The sequence below is a fragment of the Sprattus sprattus genome, assembly GCF_963457725.1.
Source record: "Sprattus sprattus genome assembly, chromosome: 12".
Taxonomy (NCBI): domain Eukaryota; kingdom Metazoa; phylum Chordata; class Actinopteri; order Clupeiformes; family Clupeidae; genus Sprattus; species Sprattus sprattus.
In genome coordinates, this window is record NC_137910.1 from 14,599,548 (window position 1) to 14,617,051 (window position 17,504).

General features: G+C 43.2%; 1 protein-coding gene across 1 annotated transcript in view; it reads right to left on the bottom strand.

Moving 5' to 3' along the window:
- Positions 1-464: 464 nt before the first annotated feature.
- dntt (deoxynucleotidyltransferase, terminal) overlaps positions 465-17,504 on the bottom strand; it is a gene marked incomplete at both ends in the record, with an annotated part of 74,001 nt that continues 56,961 nt past the window's right edge. Inside the window, one exon of the mRNA XM_080849098.1 lies at positions 465-551. Coding sequence (XP_080705224.1) covers positions 465-551 — 87 coding nt within the window. The remainder of the gene's footprint in view (positions 552-17,504) is intronic.

Below are 17,504 nucleotides of genomic sequence, written 5' to 3' on the forward strand. Positions count from 1 at the left end.
CACACACACACACACACACACTGTCACATCATGTCTAATCTTCTAACTTTACAATTTAGTCCTCTTTTCCCGTCTGCCGTTCTCTTAAGTCTTTTCCTCCTTTTTCCCTTATCTCTCTAAAATCTCACACACACACACACACACACACACAGACACACACACACACACACACACACTTATCTCTCTCAAATCTCCCCTCTCTTTTGCATTCCCTTGCTACGTCTCTACGTCCTCACAGTTGAACATAACGACAGCAGGAACGGAGCGTAGAGGAGATAAACAGCTGTTTACACGTTTGCAGGAAAACAATAAGGCTTGATGAGAGTGCATCTGCCAGATCTGACAAACCAAAGCTGCATAATAAAGAGGTGAGATGGCGGTCGAAGCAGTTTCGGCTCGGTTCGCAGGCGCGCAACGAGCAGCACCAGTGGGCGTAGCGAGGGCGGCGGATGAATGGCAACGCTCTACGCGTTGCGCTGCCAAGGTTCGATGTACTCCAGCCCCAGATGGCCAAAGATATCCTCTTCGGTTTTGGCTGGCAAAAACGCATCCTGGAGAGAGAATAAAACATTTCAATCAAGAGGAGAAGGAAAGGAAAGGAAATGGAAATGAGGGAGGGAGGAAGTGAGGGACCTGGTTCCAGCTCACGCAACACTGTGGCCCTTTTGCAGGGCGCTAGGCCCATTACATTTTTAGGATCAGAACATTGTGTCACACAAACCAAATGTAGAGGAGATCAGTCAAACTAAGTGAAACTAAATAAATGTACTCTATACACATTACAGGACACAAGCAGTATGAGGTCAGTAGTATTGGTTCCACTTCATGTAATTGAGTAATAACATAATACCATGTACTTTAAAGGTAATGACTTGTTATTACACTTAACCTAACCCTGAACCTCACCTTTATCACATGTACATCACTCCGTTACAATTAATTAAGAACTTGATACGTAGCACCTTAGTACACTTAGTCAAAGAGGCTCTTCTCCCTTTCCCCCCCCTCTCTCTCTCCCTCTCTCTCTCTCTCACCAAAGGAGCCGCTCTCCCATTGGTTAATCACTAATCATGACCATGTCAGCCTCTGTCTGTCATGGTCAGGGCAGAGTCACATCTCTCATCTAGCATGATGGACTTAATGGCTGGCTGTTCGTATCTCAGCGAACATGGTGAGCAGCATTGGAAAGCTTGTGTGACACACACACACACACACACACACACACACATATATTTACACACACATACACACACGCACACACACACACACAGACACACACTTGAACATCCATCAGTGCCCTCTGTGCCTGCAGATGACACTAACAAATGAAAACAAAACACAGTGTGACCTCGCACCGCACCAGTAACGAGGGGGATTTCTCTGAAGGCTAAAGTCAGCCGCTATGGATGGCACCCTTGATATGTCAGCCCATGGGCCCCCTGTCAAGCCAGCTTTGCCCCCTGGCTCCTGGGAGTCATCAAAGCCACAAGGCTGACTTACTGTCGTAAACAGATAAATATATAGTATACTTACTGTCGTATACAGATAAATATATAGTATACTTACTGTCGTATACAGATAAATATATAGTATACTTACTGTCGTATACAGATAAATATATATTATACTTACTGTCATATACAGATAAATATATAGTATACTTACTGTCGTATACAGATACTATATAAAATACTTACTGTCATAAACAGATAAATACATAGTATACTTACTGTCCTATACAGATAAATACATAGTATACTTACTGTCCTATAATTATAAATATATAATATACTTACTGTCTTATGCATATAAAGATATTAGTGCTGTCAAACGATTAAAATATTTAATCGCGATTAATCGCATTTTTGTCATAGTTAACTCAAAATTAATCGTGATTAAATTAATCAAAATTAATCGCAATCGCAAATTTTTATCTATTCTAAATGTCCCTTCAATTATTTTTTTCCATAATTTTTATTTTATTTTAATGCTCTTATCAACATGGAAAAGTGGATTGGCTTGCTTTAAGCAATGTTTTATTTAATTGAAAAACAACATTGCCAAATAGGGTGGTACAAAATAAAATTATAAAGGGCACATTTAAGATAAACAAGGACTCAGCCTATAGTGCAGTTTATCCATGGCTTAATATTTTTTTTTTCAAGTTTGCTGTGAACATAGAAGCCAGGCCTCTTATTTCAAAAACAATAAACCGTAACAGTTAGGTTACCAATTAAAGGTAAGCCAACTACTTCTGTGCTTTCAACCAGCTGCCTGTTGACATTTTCAGAAGTGAAGCTCGCTTCTTTTGCACAACACAACTTTTAAAGGTAAACTTTCTATCTATTCAGAAGCGTTTTATCATCCATTTCGGGGTATCTGGCTCATTATTCACTCAAACGTGACGTTAGCCTACTACACAGTTTGGGAGGGCAAAAAGAACCTTAATCTAAAAACGTTTTTTTTTTTTTTTTTACAACGCGTTAATCGCGCGATAAAAAAATTAACGGCGTTAAAATGGGTTTGCGTTAACGCCGTTAATAACGCGTTGAACTGACAGCACTAAAAGATATAGAATACATTCAATATGATTCATGCATTCGAAATATGTTTAATGTATGTAAACAGTATACTGAAGCATCTTTTGGGCATATTAGTAGTACATTATTGACATTGACATTATAGCACAAATGCATTTCATTTTCTGTTGGGTTGAAAGAATGTGTGTGTTTGTGAACATCAGGTTATAATACAAAACATGGGGCACCATCAAACAAGTTATGCACTTGACGGAGAAGTTATTTACATCACAACAACAACAAAGGGAGAGGATTCAGGTCGGTCACTGCAGGGCCCCGAGACGGTGGGTGGCCATGTTTGAATCGACAGGACACAAAGACACAGCCAGGGATTAGTATGAGACACCACTTTACTCTCCATTTCCACGACATCTCTCTATTGCCCAAAAAAAAAACAAATCCTAATATTAAAAAACAAATTGACAAAAGGATGTGAAATGAGGGATCTAAATGTGGTTCTCCCCTGCACGGTTCACCAGCACCCCCACAGCCTCCGCCTACTCGTGCGGAACGGAGAACACAACGGCGGCTCTGGGGGCCGCGCCACAGAAGAGAACAGCATGGCTTTGATTAAGAGCTCCAGCGCTTGTCAGGCGTTACTGTGAGCCTGACAAAAGTGATAAGAGCAAGTTGTCAAGTTATTCCAGGGAATTCCTGGATTCATGCGGAATGACAGAACAAAGGGCATCAAGTGGGATGCGCTATCTGAGAGCTGATGTTGAAAAAATATGAAAAATTCTTGGTGCTGACATTAACTCAGCGAGATACAGTGGAAAGGGAGACATGTTGGATTGCGTGAGCTACTGTGATTTGACTCTTTCAGAGCTAAACCTTGGACCTGTTAAAAACCTAAGTCTAAAGATTCCAGCTTTTTTAATGACTTCCTCAATAACACGTTCACTGCACCACAGAACAGCACGCAGGCTTCTGTACACGCCCCGATTAGGTAAAAGCCTTAACACGCTTCCATTCTTCAGATTCATCCTTCCTCACATCAGCCAAGTTCGACGTGGCTATGCAGCAATGCATTGTGTCATCGTGGGTCAAAGTAAAGTGTGGTTAAAAAATGAACATGAGCTTCCTCTGGCTCCAGCGACTTTGGGGGGGGGGGGGGGTCACTATGGTACCAGCCATAAACATACAACCCCCCAGGGGGACACACAAATGCGAGCTGCACTTGATCTGTGATGATGCCAGACTCTTCTGTTCATCACTTCTTCAGTCTGCTCTCTGTCTGATATTCTGTTTTTCTGAAGAGGAGGAAAATAGTAAGTTTCCCTACTGTTATTAACAAGGGGGAATGCTAGGGAAGTAATGTATCCGTCTAACTTTCCTTTTATACCCCCCCCCCCCCCCCCCCTCTCTCATTCTCTCATGTCATGTCCTTCTCTTCCACTTTGCTCCCACTTCCCTATCTTTTGTCTGTTCCCTCTCCTCTCTGCAGCCCAATAGCTGTAATCATGCTGGGTTGGATGATGCTCCGTCAGTGTAGTCCTCTGTGTGTCTGTCCACATCTGAGATGCTAGCGCTAGGAGACAGAGGGTGGCGGGGTTATTGCCTTCCCCAATCCCACCATTTCAAAAGATTACATGGTGTCAACGAGGCAAAGGTCTGGTGCACCATCAGATATGCTGTCAGAGCCTGGCTGGGCGTTAGAGGCAAGACTATGTTCAATTTTTTTGACAAAGGAAAAAAAAAAACATTGTGCATGTCAAAGGAGAAGTTTCCTTAGCTTCCTTGGGCAGCTTCTGTGGTTCATTTTATGCATGAAGCGAATCCTTCTCCATTACATTCCTGATGAGAACATCAGAGCATACATTTGTAATAGCGAAAGCACTGGATCCAGTCTAATGGAAGTATTATAATAAAAGGGTAACTGAAGACATAATAATAATCGTACCTACTAAGCAGTGGTGTCTGTACAAGCTGGTGGTAGCACAGTGGATACATCAAGGGAAGTTGGCAGAAGCACTAGATGCACAGAATTACACGGCACAATATAACATTGATTGGCTGCGAGAGAGAACTACTGTTCCCCCAGCAACCCCCCTGAAATGTTCCACCGTGGATTACGTCTACCCTGAGCTAGCTGTGAAATCTCCCAGCAAAATGTACCCCACCACTAATTACCTGAACAGCAGTACAGTGTGAAACATGTAATCAGCCGTCCATTCAAAATCTCCCATTTGGTGTGTGCTGCAGCCGTACACATAAATCCCATTTGCCAGCAGGAGAAAACGCAGTTCATCATCTCTCTTGGAGCCCCACTGGAGATATCTTTGGAAGCAAACCACAGCATATGCATGACTGTAAGGACACAGGAAAGGGTTGTTATATCTAGCCCTATCTGCCTTCTGTCACCTGCTAGCCCTTCAGAACACGTCTCCCTCGTACGGAGCAACTATGATCCAAACCCAACAACCCAGAGTGAGGAGATAATCCTCTGTTGAAAATCAACTACTGTAGTTATTTTAAGTGATAAGAGCTTTGTAAATGAGGTCTGAGACTTCTAATGGTAATATTGCAAGTGCTGTCAAACACAAAGTCAGCAGAAGTGTGTGTACGCTCCGCGTGTGTGTGGGCATTACTGTCTTTCCCTTTATAGCTCGCATCATTGGTGTGATGCTAGTAAGTGTGGTGTGATTCGCAACACTTGTCACTGTGAACTTCAGATACTCTCAACAGCTGCCTCAAGTTCTGCTTCCTGTCGCTCTGTAATCAGCACCAGAGACACACTGTGGGTCCTGATTTCCTTGATGGGCAACATGGCTGGCAACACGCAGGGTCGATAGATTCTATAGAAAAAGGATAGGATAGGATAAAAAAGAAAAAGGATAGGATAGGATAGGATTTTATAGAAAATACTTGCTTGCAGCGATGTGTGTGACAAAAATAATGCAAAGATTATTATTATTAATTTTTTTGGTTAAGTTTTATGTATTCATTTATTCCATGTGGGGTATTAATAACCTGAAAGTCCATGTCCACGGTTAAAATTCAAGTTCAGTCTTTCTAATTGTTCACTGAACATCACCTTTACCAAACCCAGCCACTAACTCTGACCCTATCTCTAACCATACATCAGTCAGACAATAGAGTTTCAACAGCTAGTTGTTTATAATCTGAGTATCTGTAGATAGTCTGTCAGAATATAAAGACTGACCTGATGGCCAGACCCACTAATTACTTGTGTCCTGCCCTGTGTCAAGTAAATTAGCAAATATACGTATGCCTGCCTATTCTACCAGGGCGGTTGCTGCTGCGTGAAGCTTGTTATGCTATGAGATTAGGGCTCTGGGATGGATAGGTCTGCCACTCAGTCAGCTACTTCACTCTGTAATACTCTCTCTCTCTCTCTCTCTCACACACACACACACACACACAAAAGAAAGAAAAGAGAGAATACAATTTCAAATATATTCTCTCTCTTCTTTCTTTTGGTCTCTATATCACATGCAACCAATTTGTTTATCTCAGTCTCTAACACACAGTCCATTGTCCATGAACCAAAGTATAGTTTGCACATTGTGCAACATTAATGACAGAGGTTATGGAACACACACACACTCTCACACACACTCACACACACACACACACACACACACACACACACACACACACACATACACACACACACACACACTCTCACACACACACACACACACACACACACACACACACACACACACGCACACACACACGCACACACACACACATACGTGGTCTAGCAGGATGTTTTTCTGTTCTATCCCTGAGTAGCTCTTTCAGCCAAAGTACCTTCCAAGGCCGAAAAAAACTCAGATTTGAAACTGCAGTATAACAAGCATCCAATTAGGAACTATTTTGCCATTTCACAGTCTTGTCATCTGTAATGAAAAGGAAATCATTGACTGGATTTTATAGCCATAATGGGAGCTGGCTCTATATTCCACAAGCACAGCACTCTCTCTTCTAACCTCAGTCTAGAGACAGGACATGAAAGAGAGTATTTTGTTTCGAAGTTCATAACTTTTCAGCCGACATGAATCTGGACAAGTGATGAGGGCCGGGGCGGCGCCGCTGCCTTATCATCCTCAGATCCTTCTGAGAAGGACCGAAACGTCTGTTCAAAGCCCCGAGCCCTCTGTCTTTTGGCGGGAGAGGTTCTCCGCAGGAGGACACATCGTGATCCCCTGTCTACGGCTATCAGCGGAGGCACTCTTTTGAACAGACCTTCTCAGGTTCTCCGCAGAAGGACACATCGTGATCCCCTGTCTACGGTTAGCAGCGTTCGCTGGAGGCGCTTATTCCCTGTAGGATCTTGCGGGCCCTTTTAGGGGGTCCACACCTTTAGGCAGTTTTCCACTGCAGGAGCCAGCTCTGTAGGGCTGTTTTCAGGGGCAGAATGTGTACCTACTCCAGGGTAGGTAAGTCTAAGCAACCCTGACACTGTTGGGTGACGCTAACAGTAATGGTTGACACTTATTGGTTATACTTGAGACAACTTCAAGCGCCAGCAAGAATATTTTTACCAAACCTTACAGCTGTAGCTCCCCCCGGTTCAATGACAACTTTAGCATTCTTTTTACTGGCAATTTATTGTATGTACAACACACATAAAGTCTTGCTTTGCCGTGAGAACTAAAAAGACATAAAACATATGAATTTACACACTACACAAAGAAACATATAGATAAATGTTATATAAATACAAATGACATTTACACATACCTCATTGGCCGCACAACCAAAGGGAGTACGTGAAACGTGCTGTCAATTTCTTAGCTTACTTTTAACCTTAAACTTGAATTTCTTAACTATCAAAGCATGATTGATGCTGATGCTGCATGAGCATGCTTCACAGGAGTGCCGTGGCTGCCACCTGCTTGGTCAGGTGTGTGTCACCAACACTTTTCCCTAGTGCAACAATTCCTACACTTGAATATCCGTTATTACATAGGGTTGTGAGAGTAATAATGGGCAAATGTACATTACCTCAACAATATGCATAAAATAAAATAACCAAGCAAATGTGTATCATTTTTAAAGAACACAAAACTCTGTGGCAGTTACAACAGCGAGTTAGCATGTTAGCATGTTAAGGTTACTGTCACTGACTGAACAGCTGATATGAATCAACAGTGGTTCTGGTAATTAATAACAGCTACTATGAAACCATTTAGTCAAGTCTTATTAGTTTTATTAGTCCAACTGTTGCCCAAGGTGCTACTATCTCCATTAGTTAGGGAGTGTAGGCCCTGGCTGTAGCTTTACACTGTACACAGAATTTTGGGAAAGTGACACTCGCCACCTTGAATTGATACAACATCTGCCGACTTGAAACCATTTTTTTTTTACACCGTTTTTCAGCAATCATTAGTTTCATTTAGTTATAGTTTTGCGTTTTCTTCGGGCACATTATTTTATTCCAGTTTACGAAAATGTCTCAAAACCATTCATATTCATCTTGTCGTCAGATTTAGTGTACTCGACCTTGTGGTAATCCTAATGCTGTCCAGAAATTCTAATTCGGTCTAATATTTGTGCTGCCGCTGAAAAAATGTCTCCTTATTTTCTAGTGATGGAACTGACATGGCAATTGAAGAGCAAAGGCTATCTGTCTAGTAGTTCCTGCACCACAATGGAAACAGAAAGGCTGAAAAGGACTATTAGGCCACCTGGGAAGTGCCCCGAATTCCTGCAGAGAAAAGCGTGCTGTGTCTTTGCCCTTGTCTGTCTGTCGGTCTGTCTCTATCTATCTTTGTCCACTATTACCACAGCTTTTGACATGCCTGAAGAAAATGAACGAGCGCTATGATTTTCCTGCAAGGGGGAGCTTCAAAACAGTTTTCATTTGTGTCTGCAAAGCAAGCCCCTCATGTTTGAGTTTATCTGATATGCTAACAGGTATACGGTGAGGGGGTGGGGTGACGTGCGTGGCTTTTGTGGTTAGGATGAATCAAGCACTCTCGGGGAGCCAGATGAAAGAAAGAATAACAGCCTGCGCGCTTATTCAATTGGACGTCCCGGGGTCAAGTTCGGGTGCAAGGTAAATACAGATACAGTCTGCCTCCCGGTTTGTCTGAACTATCCACTCTTTGTTTTAAGGGGCTTTCCCTGTCGTTTACTGCCAGTCGGGAAACAGGTTGTTATTAGCAGGGAGGTGATGAATGAAAAAGCCGTTTGATCGGCCCTAAGTTAATCTGTCTTTATTGCTGCTGAGGGGGGGAAAGGGCTGACAGAGGCAGAAAAGTACAAGTCGATTAAGGCCTCAGCCATCCTATGGCCCTATAAAGCAATATACACACACACACACACACACACACACACACACACACACACACACACACACGCACACACGCACACACACACACACACACACACACACACACACATACACACTAAAAGGGGAGAAAGGAGAATGATTTTGCAATGGCGCTATGACAAGCATGAAACAGACACAGTGTGCAAACTTCCAAGTGAAAACAAGCTCATATGCACAACTGTAAACTTTGGGTAAATACACACACACGCACAAAAACACACACACGCACACACACACACAAACCCAAGCGCACACACATCACAGACACAGGAGCGGGAATCTACCGTTACCCCTCCAATCAATCCAGCAATTACCGCAAGGCCCATAAAGCACTCTATCCCCTCAGTAATAAGATCTAGCTGAACGGCTTTTCCACATCAAGGATTCTGCCTCTCTAATCACTCAAAGGTATATAGCCTCCTACTGTTGAATAAGTACGCCACACTAATTATCAACTGACAATGATTTCATAAGTCAGGCTCATTATGAAGCCTGATTGTTTGGCCTTCTCCTTCATGTACTTGGACACCTGCCCCTGAGTATCAGAAAAGAAAAGATAATTAGCACCGACTTTGTAAAATGTGAAGAGTAGGCACATCGGACGCCAAAACATAATGTGCAAAAAAAAAAGGAAGACACTCTGCAAGAGTTTTTTCTCTGGAAAGCTTGCACATTTGACTGAGCAATTACTGCCAATCCTAAATCTTTATAATGACTTTAAATGTTTTGACTTTCTACCCACCCACCCACACACTGCGCACATCTTATTCAGCGAGGAAGTTCCAGGAAAAAAAGAAAAATCAGTCATGATGTTCCAGCCAAGTCAATATCACCACAGTGAGTCTTCAATGAAAGTTGGAATTCAATAGTTAACTGGATGCTGAGCTGTTTATTCTTCCTGTGTTTATCGCTGTGTCATGTTCTCTCTGAGGCCTCCCTCTTATCTTTGGTGAGGGAATAGAAAAAATGTGCTGCCTTCTTTGGCTGCCATGGAGGAGACCAGTCAGAAGTGTAGAATTGTCCTCTAATGATAACAATACAATAAACGAGCTTCCTCTGCTCCACTGGAGCTGTAAATAATTAATTGGTTTGTTCAGGGGGAGTCGGTTTTGCATGACTGCATCACTTCCTGCTCCAGACTTCGGCTCGGATGCTGCCTCATCAGCTGTCGCTGCACTTAAGTGCCATGCAGAAAAATGAGCTTGATTTGGCCACGTCTGGAGATGAATCAACACATTTTGAACTCAGTGAAAATGGAATGTGAGAGGACACTGTCTGGCCAGTAACAGTGACAGGGGTTTGGACTGCATTGGATTGCATTGAGGGTATGCCAGTTTAATGTCTATACATTGTGAATAAGCCAGTTTAAAGTCTATACATTGTAAATTGTGTTTAAGTGGATTTAGACATTGATACTTTTGTACATTTATACATTAATCAGGGCTGCTGTAATTGTTTAAGTGAAGCTGTCTGTCTTCCATATTTGAAAGTCAACACAGACAACATATTCTGACGTTATTCAGAGCAAATCTGGGACTCTCCTCGGATCCGTAATCACCAAAATGGCTTTCCAGTCCACTTAAATTGACCAATCAGGACAGGTCCAAAGAGAAATATATTACCGCCTGTAAGCCATTTTTATAATGAAAGGGGTGGGATGGTGATATCATGGCAGCCAGATGGAAAGTGGGAAGAATAGCCATGTCAACAACAGAAGTTGCACGGTATGACTGGTGCTATAAGAATGTATGAAATACAATTTTCAAAAGTGTGTGTGTATCTATGTGTGTGTGTGTGTGTGTGTGTGTGTGTGTGTGTGTGTGTGTGTGTGTGTGTTTGTATGTGTGTGTGTGTGTGTGTGTGTGTGTGTGTGTGTGTGTGTGTGTGTGTGTGTGTGCGTGTGGGTTTGTGTGTGTGTGTGTGCATGTGTCTATATGTGTGTATTCTGTTGTCACTATAGTGATGTCTGAGTAAAGCTGAGAAAAGATGACACCATTGGGACCTCAAAGACAGCCAGAAAGGACAAAAGTGACGACGTCTGAGAATAACGATGCGATGAGTAAACGTCCAATTGGGAAGCGGGGCATGATGTGTGTGTTAAATCTAATTTCAGCAAAGCTGTTCTGTCCCACTCAATAAAACCAGCAAGTTCCTTCCAGAGAGAAAGACGTGGGGTGATTTGATTTTGACTTAGAGCTGTGCTGTGCTGTGGTCTTTATGAATAAACATGTCCATGCATTAGTCCTGGGTTTTGGTATTTTACTCAGAAACCATGAAAGCCATTGCAAAATCCCTGGATTATTCCATTGAGGAATAAACAGGTTTGGACAATCTGGGGACCGAGCAAACACGACTGTCTGAGAGCAAACATTAGCACCTCTCTGTGCAAAGTCTGACAATAATGCATGGTTTTAATTTACGGGCATTACTTTTTAATAGCTATATAACACGTAGGTGGCTCTTAAGTTCCTCCAACACATAAAGTCTTGTGCTTATTGCATTTCCACAAGTTTATTTAAACCCAGGACTTAGGTTCCTCCCACCACCTTGCTGCTTTCCTGGTAATGGGCTCTATTCCCTCGGAAGAGGTATTGATTAAATGCATGCATTCACTGTAGTGTAAGCAACTTCAGATAAGTGAGTGTGACTAACATAGCTCAATGGAAATTCCTCTGAGATAAACTTTTGTTTACCCATTAAATTCATATGCACGTAGCTGAGCTGTTTGGCTGATCCGTCAAAACACCAAAGTGCCAAAGTGATGGATGATTAAAAGGTTTGTGTGTGTACTAGAAAGGGGGTTCCCCCCCTGAGAGAAGTTAAAGAACCCTGCACCTAGGTGCTGTTAGATGCTGTTTTCCCAGTGTCAGAACCCATTGCCGTGATCTCGCCGCAGAGGACAAAGGGAGGCCGAGTCGGAACCTGCAAGCTGATCTTTGGTCAGCCGTCCCCGACGCTGTCACCACAATCAGTGTGTCAATTAATGCCACCAGACAAGCAGACGGGCCCAGTGAGGGCAACCACAGGCATCCTCTCATCAATAATAAAACACATTCGTTGTCCCTCCTTCTTTTCCTCCCTCCCCCCTCTCTCTCATGGTCACTCTCTCTCTTTCCATCCCTTTCTCCCCCCTCTCTCTCTATTTCCCTCCCTTTCTCCCCCTCTCTTTATCTCTCTCTTTCTCCTCTCTCTCTCTCTCTCTCTCTTTTATTACTTCCCTCTCCCCCCTCTTTCTCATTCTCTCTCTCCCTCTCTCTCTCTATCTCCCTCCCTCCCTGTCTTCCATATTTGATCTATCCTCTATCTCATCTTCCTCTGTGCCCTTCTGCTCCACTGTGTTTTTTTTACATCATAATAATGGGCTTGCAGATTGCAGGTGTTGGATTGAGGGGGACAATAGCGCGGCAGACTAGTCTCTCATTCTCTCTTTCAGCGACACAAACAGAGAAAGAAACGTTTGCATGATGGATTCTAAAAATACTGCGCTACTCTCAGTTCCTCTCCTTTCCCTGTGGAAAGTGTAATAATGGGTGTGTGGGAGGATGGAGCAGAGGAGGTGGAGATGGGTGAGAGGGGTGTCAGAGGGAAAGGGTGAGAGGAAGAGAGGGAGGGAGAGAGAGAAAGAGAGAGGGAGGTGGGTGTCAGAGAGAGAGGGAGAGGGAGATGGGTGTCAGAGGGAGAGCGAGAGAGATAGATGAGAAGAGAAAAGGAGGGATAGATAGAGAAAGAGAGAGGAAGAGAGAGAGAGAGGGAGATGGGTAAGATGGGTGACAGAGGGAGAGAGGAAGAGAAGAAAAGTAAGGGAGGGAGGGCGAGAGAGAGAGAGAGAGAGAGAGGAAAGAACAGGATGAAGAGGAGAGGGCTATGAAAGCTCAAATATCATAATCACATTTTTTACGTGGGGGAAAGAAAACAATTAGCGAAAATGTCACATCTTTAACTTCCTTTTACATCTATGGCGGCAGGATCTCTCTACTCTCTGAAGCTTCTATCTCAGTGTCACACTATCGTTTTATCGCTTTTCCACGGATCAAAACTGTTTTATGAGGTACTAATCTTGCCCCAAAAAATAGACAACTAGCAGATAAGCAGAAATGGATCCAACATGGCTTCAATGTGTCTGGCAAAGATATTCCGGAGCAAATATAAATACGTCAATTTACAGAAAAAAAGTTTTAGTCATAAATATTTTTTCGACGTTGCTAAAAACTTGTTTGCCTTTGTAGAACCTCAACATGGACAGACTGTGTAGTGAAAGCCAGTCAATTAATTCAAATGAATAACTCACCAGTTCACTCACTCGTTCAGTAATTCATTCATTCATTTGTACAGCCTCGCCCCCCCCTTCTCTCTCTGTCCTTCTCTCATCCAACACAATTAACCTGAGCTCTTCTCCGTTTGCACTTTCGCCACTGGGCCATCACCTACCACTTTAACACCTCATCTGTCACCCATCACTCCTGCCTCATAAATTTTACAGCCACTACACCCCCCCACCCCCCTCCCTCTCGCCCCTGGTACACCACCCTTAATTGTTTCCCTGACCTCAGCCTGAGAAAGACAGAAGCCGAAAAACGACTGTAGCTCGAAATGAACATCACCGAGCCATTATATGCTCCTGGGAAAAGATGTCCTTGAACACAAAAGCATAAAAGGATCGCCTGAGAAATGATGGCTTCTTATGCATTATCATTCTCTCAGTATCAAACACAATGTTCCCAACATGCAGGTTAGAGGTCGGTTCATGCTACTGTTTGTGCAGGTATTTCAAGAAGATCAGCTAGTGTAACCTGTATATAATAAAGACACAACTTTTAGTTGGCTAAAAATTGCTGAAGTCTTTTTTTTTTTCAGGCTCGATTCATCACCTCTCACCAGTTCCCAAGTGTAATTCTCCTACTAGGAGAGAAAAAAAAGACTCATTCCTCATGTAGACAGCAAGTTTGTGTGTTTGCGAACATCATAAAAACACACATGCCTGTGGAATCACAAGCAAACTAGATTTGGCCCCTGGGCCCCGTGCCCCGTAATCCGCGGGGATTAAATCGTTGATTAATGAGGCCCTCCAGAGGGAGCCTGCTCAGCGAGGAGCCGACACAGTGAGACAGTATTGAGCCAAGGAAGGTGCGGGCTGGTGAAGCGGAGAGAGTGGAGAGAGTGGAGGGAGCGTTAGTGGGGCTAAGTGAGCCCGACGTGAGACGATGAGCACTGTGCAAAGCAGCGCAGGCAGCAAAGGCTTAATCACTCACAGAGAGTTAGATGAGGCAGACCTGTTGCTATCTGGCTGGCTGGCTGGCTGGATGGTTGGTTGGTTGGTTGTTTGGTCTGTTGGCAGGAAGGTAGACACACACACACTTGCAGGCAGCCTGCCTCTCCTTGTCCAGTGTGGTGAAGAGATGGAGTGCTGTGATTGCTGCAGCTGCAGGCAGATTGGATTCTTCAGGATGCGGCCGGCCAGCATTAATCAGACTAGCATTACGGAGGCCTAAGTGGGCCATTACAGATAAAGGACCTGTCATGAGGTGCGGAGGGGTGCGGAAGGTGTGTGTGTGTGTGTGTGTGTGTGTGTGTGTGTGTGTGTCTGTGGAGTCAGGAGGCTGTGTTCAGCACAAGTAACTATCTCTGCTCTTTAAATTAGGCTGTGTTCACAACAAGTAAGTATTTCTGCTCTTTAAAGGAGGCTGGGTTCAGCACAAGTTAGTATTTCTGCTCTTTAAAGGAGAATGGGTACAGCACAAGTTAAAGGAGGCTGGGTTCAGCACAAGTTAAAGGAGTCTGGGTTCAGCACAAATTAAAGGAGGCTGGGTTCAGCACAAGTTAGTATCTCTGCTGTTCAATGTGTTGACCAAGCAGCCAGAGGAAAGCCTTGGGCTGGTCATGTATGATACTGCTGAGGATGGGGGTTCTTCTGCACACAGAGCCTCCAGAGATAAACACTCGTTGTGGGGTTTGAGAGATCAATGGAATGATCCCTTAAAAGACGGCCACACACTGGGCTGCTTTATCACCATGCCAGGAGCCCCGGCGTGTCCCCATCCCTAAATGGCGGTGGACTCTGGGCCGGATCCAGCCAGATGTGGCCCAGGACAGGCAAGTCATCCCCAAATCCGGGACGAGTGCATTCCAAAATCAGCAGGCATCAGTCTCAGCATTAGGAGGAGTGTGGGGGAAAGAAGATAAAAAAATAAATAAATATATTAGATAAAAAGTCCCAAGTAATAAGAAATGGAGAGAATCAGATTTATAATCCACTTTGAGCTGCCGTCTTAAGAGCCGACAAGAATGCAGCGGAACGTTCTGAGCACAGGCAGGTTCCTGTGGAGATCCATTAGCATATGTTTGCAGAGGCCATTGTTCTGAAAAATGGACCCATTTTGCAGGGCAATATTCTGAGTAATCACATTTTCATCTCCTTTGATGCATTGCATATTCAAGTGGAACCGACCTGCTGTTTTCAATGTAAATAAATCTTTGCAAAAAGTGTTGAGGATTTTACCCTCGTGCAGAGTTGGTCTAATGATATGGAAAAAATATGCAAGGGAAAGAAAAAAAACATACACATTGCCCACACAGGGACAGAAGAAGAGCTGTTACAATAAAAATGATCCTGTTCCCTTCCTATGTGTTTCCATATAGTTAAGTGACTGCCATATCTATCAAGATGGAAAACGCATACTGGATTCTTGTCAATTCTACTGTTACACAGCCAAAATACTATGCTAAGTTCAATAAAATCCGTGTATCATTCGTTCATTTGTTTTTCCGATTTAGACGAGAATTGAAAAAATGAAAACAACGTTTGATTTCTCGTTTTTCCCTTTTCAAAACCAAAACCAGAAATCCGATTACGGTTCGTTTTCTCGTTTTTTCCATTCTGCACCCCCAAACGGAAAATGGAAAATGAAACATTCGAATAACAAATTCTGGTGAGAAAAAAAAGTTGAAAATATTCCATATAAAAGTCCAAACTGGTTAACCATGGGAACAGATGTCCGAGAATAGCACACCATCAGCGGACTGGCCCTGAGCAGCTACACCCCTGGTTCCATCCTCCAGAGGGACCAGGATGAGAGCAACAGGTGTCCGAGAATAGTACACCATCAGCGGACTGGCCCTGAGCAGCTACACCCCTGGTTCCATCCTCCACAGGCACCAGGATGTGAACATAATGTGTCCGAGGACAGTGCACCTTTAGCGGACTCGCTACAAGGTGTGTGACCCTGGTTATCATCATCCAGAGGCACCAGGATGTTAACATAATGTGTCCGAGGACAGTGCACCATCAATGGACTCTCTACGAGCTTCTAGGCCCTTGTTTTCAACCTCCACAGGCACCGGGATGTCAAAAATATGTGTCCGAGAAAGATGCACCATCAACGGACTCTCTACGAGCTTCTAGGCCCACCCAGGTCGGACGACCGATTTGCACGTCAGGACCGCTACGGGCCTCCACCAGAGTTTCCTCTGGCTTCGCCCTGCCCAGGCATAGTTCACCATCTTTCGGGTCCTATCGCGCGCGCTCTTGCTCCAGCTCCCCGACAGAGCGGGTGAGACGGGCCGGTGGTGCGTGGCGATCCCACAAAAAAAGCAGCGTGGATTTGTTATTCAAATGTTTCATTTTCCATTTTCCGTTTGGGTGTGCAGAATGGAAAAAACGAGAAAACGAACCGTAATCAGATTTCTGGTTTTGGTTTTGAAAAGGGATAAACGAGAAATCAAACGTTGTTTTCATTTTTTCAATTCTCGTCTAAATCGGAAAAACAAATGAACGAATGATACACGGATTCAATAAGAATGTCTTCATATAGCTGGTAATTATGTTTGTAATAAATACAATTAATTTAGTTAAACTATTCTATTCATATATTTGTTAATTTAAGAATATGTGCGGTGTAAGCGCAGTGCGTAATAGGACCGCTGCAGAAAATGAGAGAATGAGCAAGAATTAAGTGAAATAACAAGAGATTTTCCGTTCCAAGAAAAGTGTGTTATCTTGAATGATTTTGTTTCTGGCAACAATAAACTAAAAAGTTGGTTGTATAGCTTAAACTGAGTGAAAATGTAGGGAACTATAGTTTGTGGATGTGGCGGCCATACACTGACAGAGTGTAAAGCAGTACCTGTGAGTTAGGTTCTGCGGTTTTGAGAACTGTCTAGTTAATATGATTGTGACTTTATAACAGATATATTATTTTGCTAAATTTGATCATTTTGTGAATTCTCAACGATATGATCTTCATTGTATAACTGTTCTTGGCATTTATTCATAAAGGTTCTTTAGATATGCATGTATATAAATGGAGGATTATTAGTTGAGGCAAGAAGATGTTTGGATACAATACAAAATGTAGAGTAAGGGCTACATGTACGCGTACAAGTATCAACATCATATTTATAAAATGTAGGATTATTAGTAAGATTATAAGTACAAAATGTAGAGTAAAGGTAAAGTAAAGTATCAACATCGCTGCAAGCAGCAATCATCGGGGTCCAAGCAGATGGGTAAACTGCCCCAAGTAGGTTGAATGATTTGAAAATAAAACAGGACGATTTCAATTTTGTAAATGTTACTAAAGTATTTAAAGGCTAAATTCATTTTGAAGATAGACCAGACCATATCA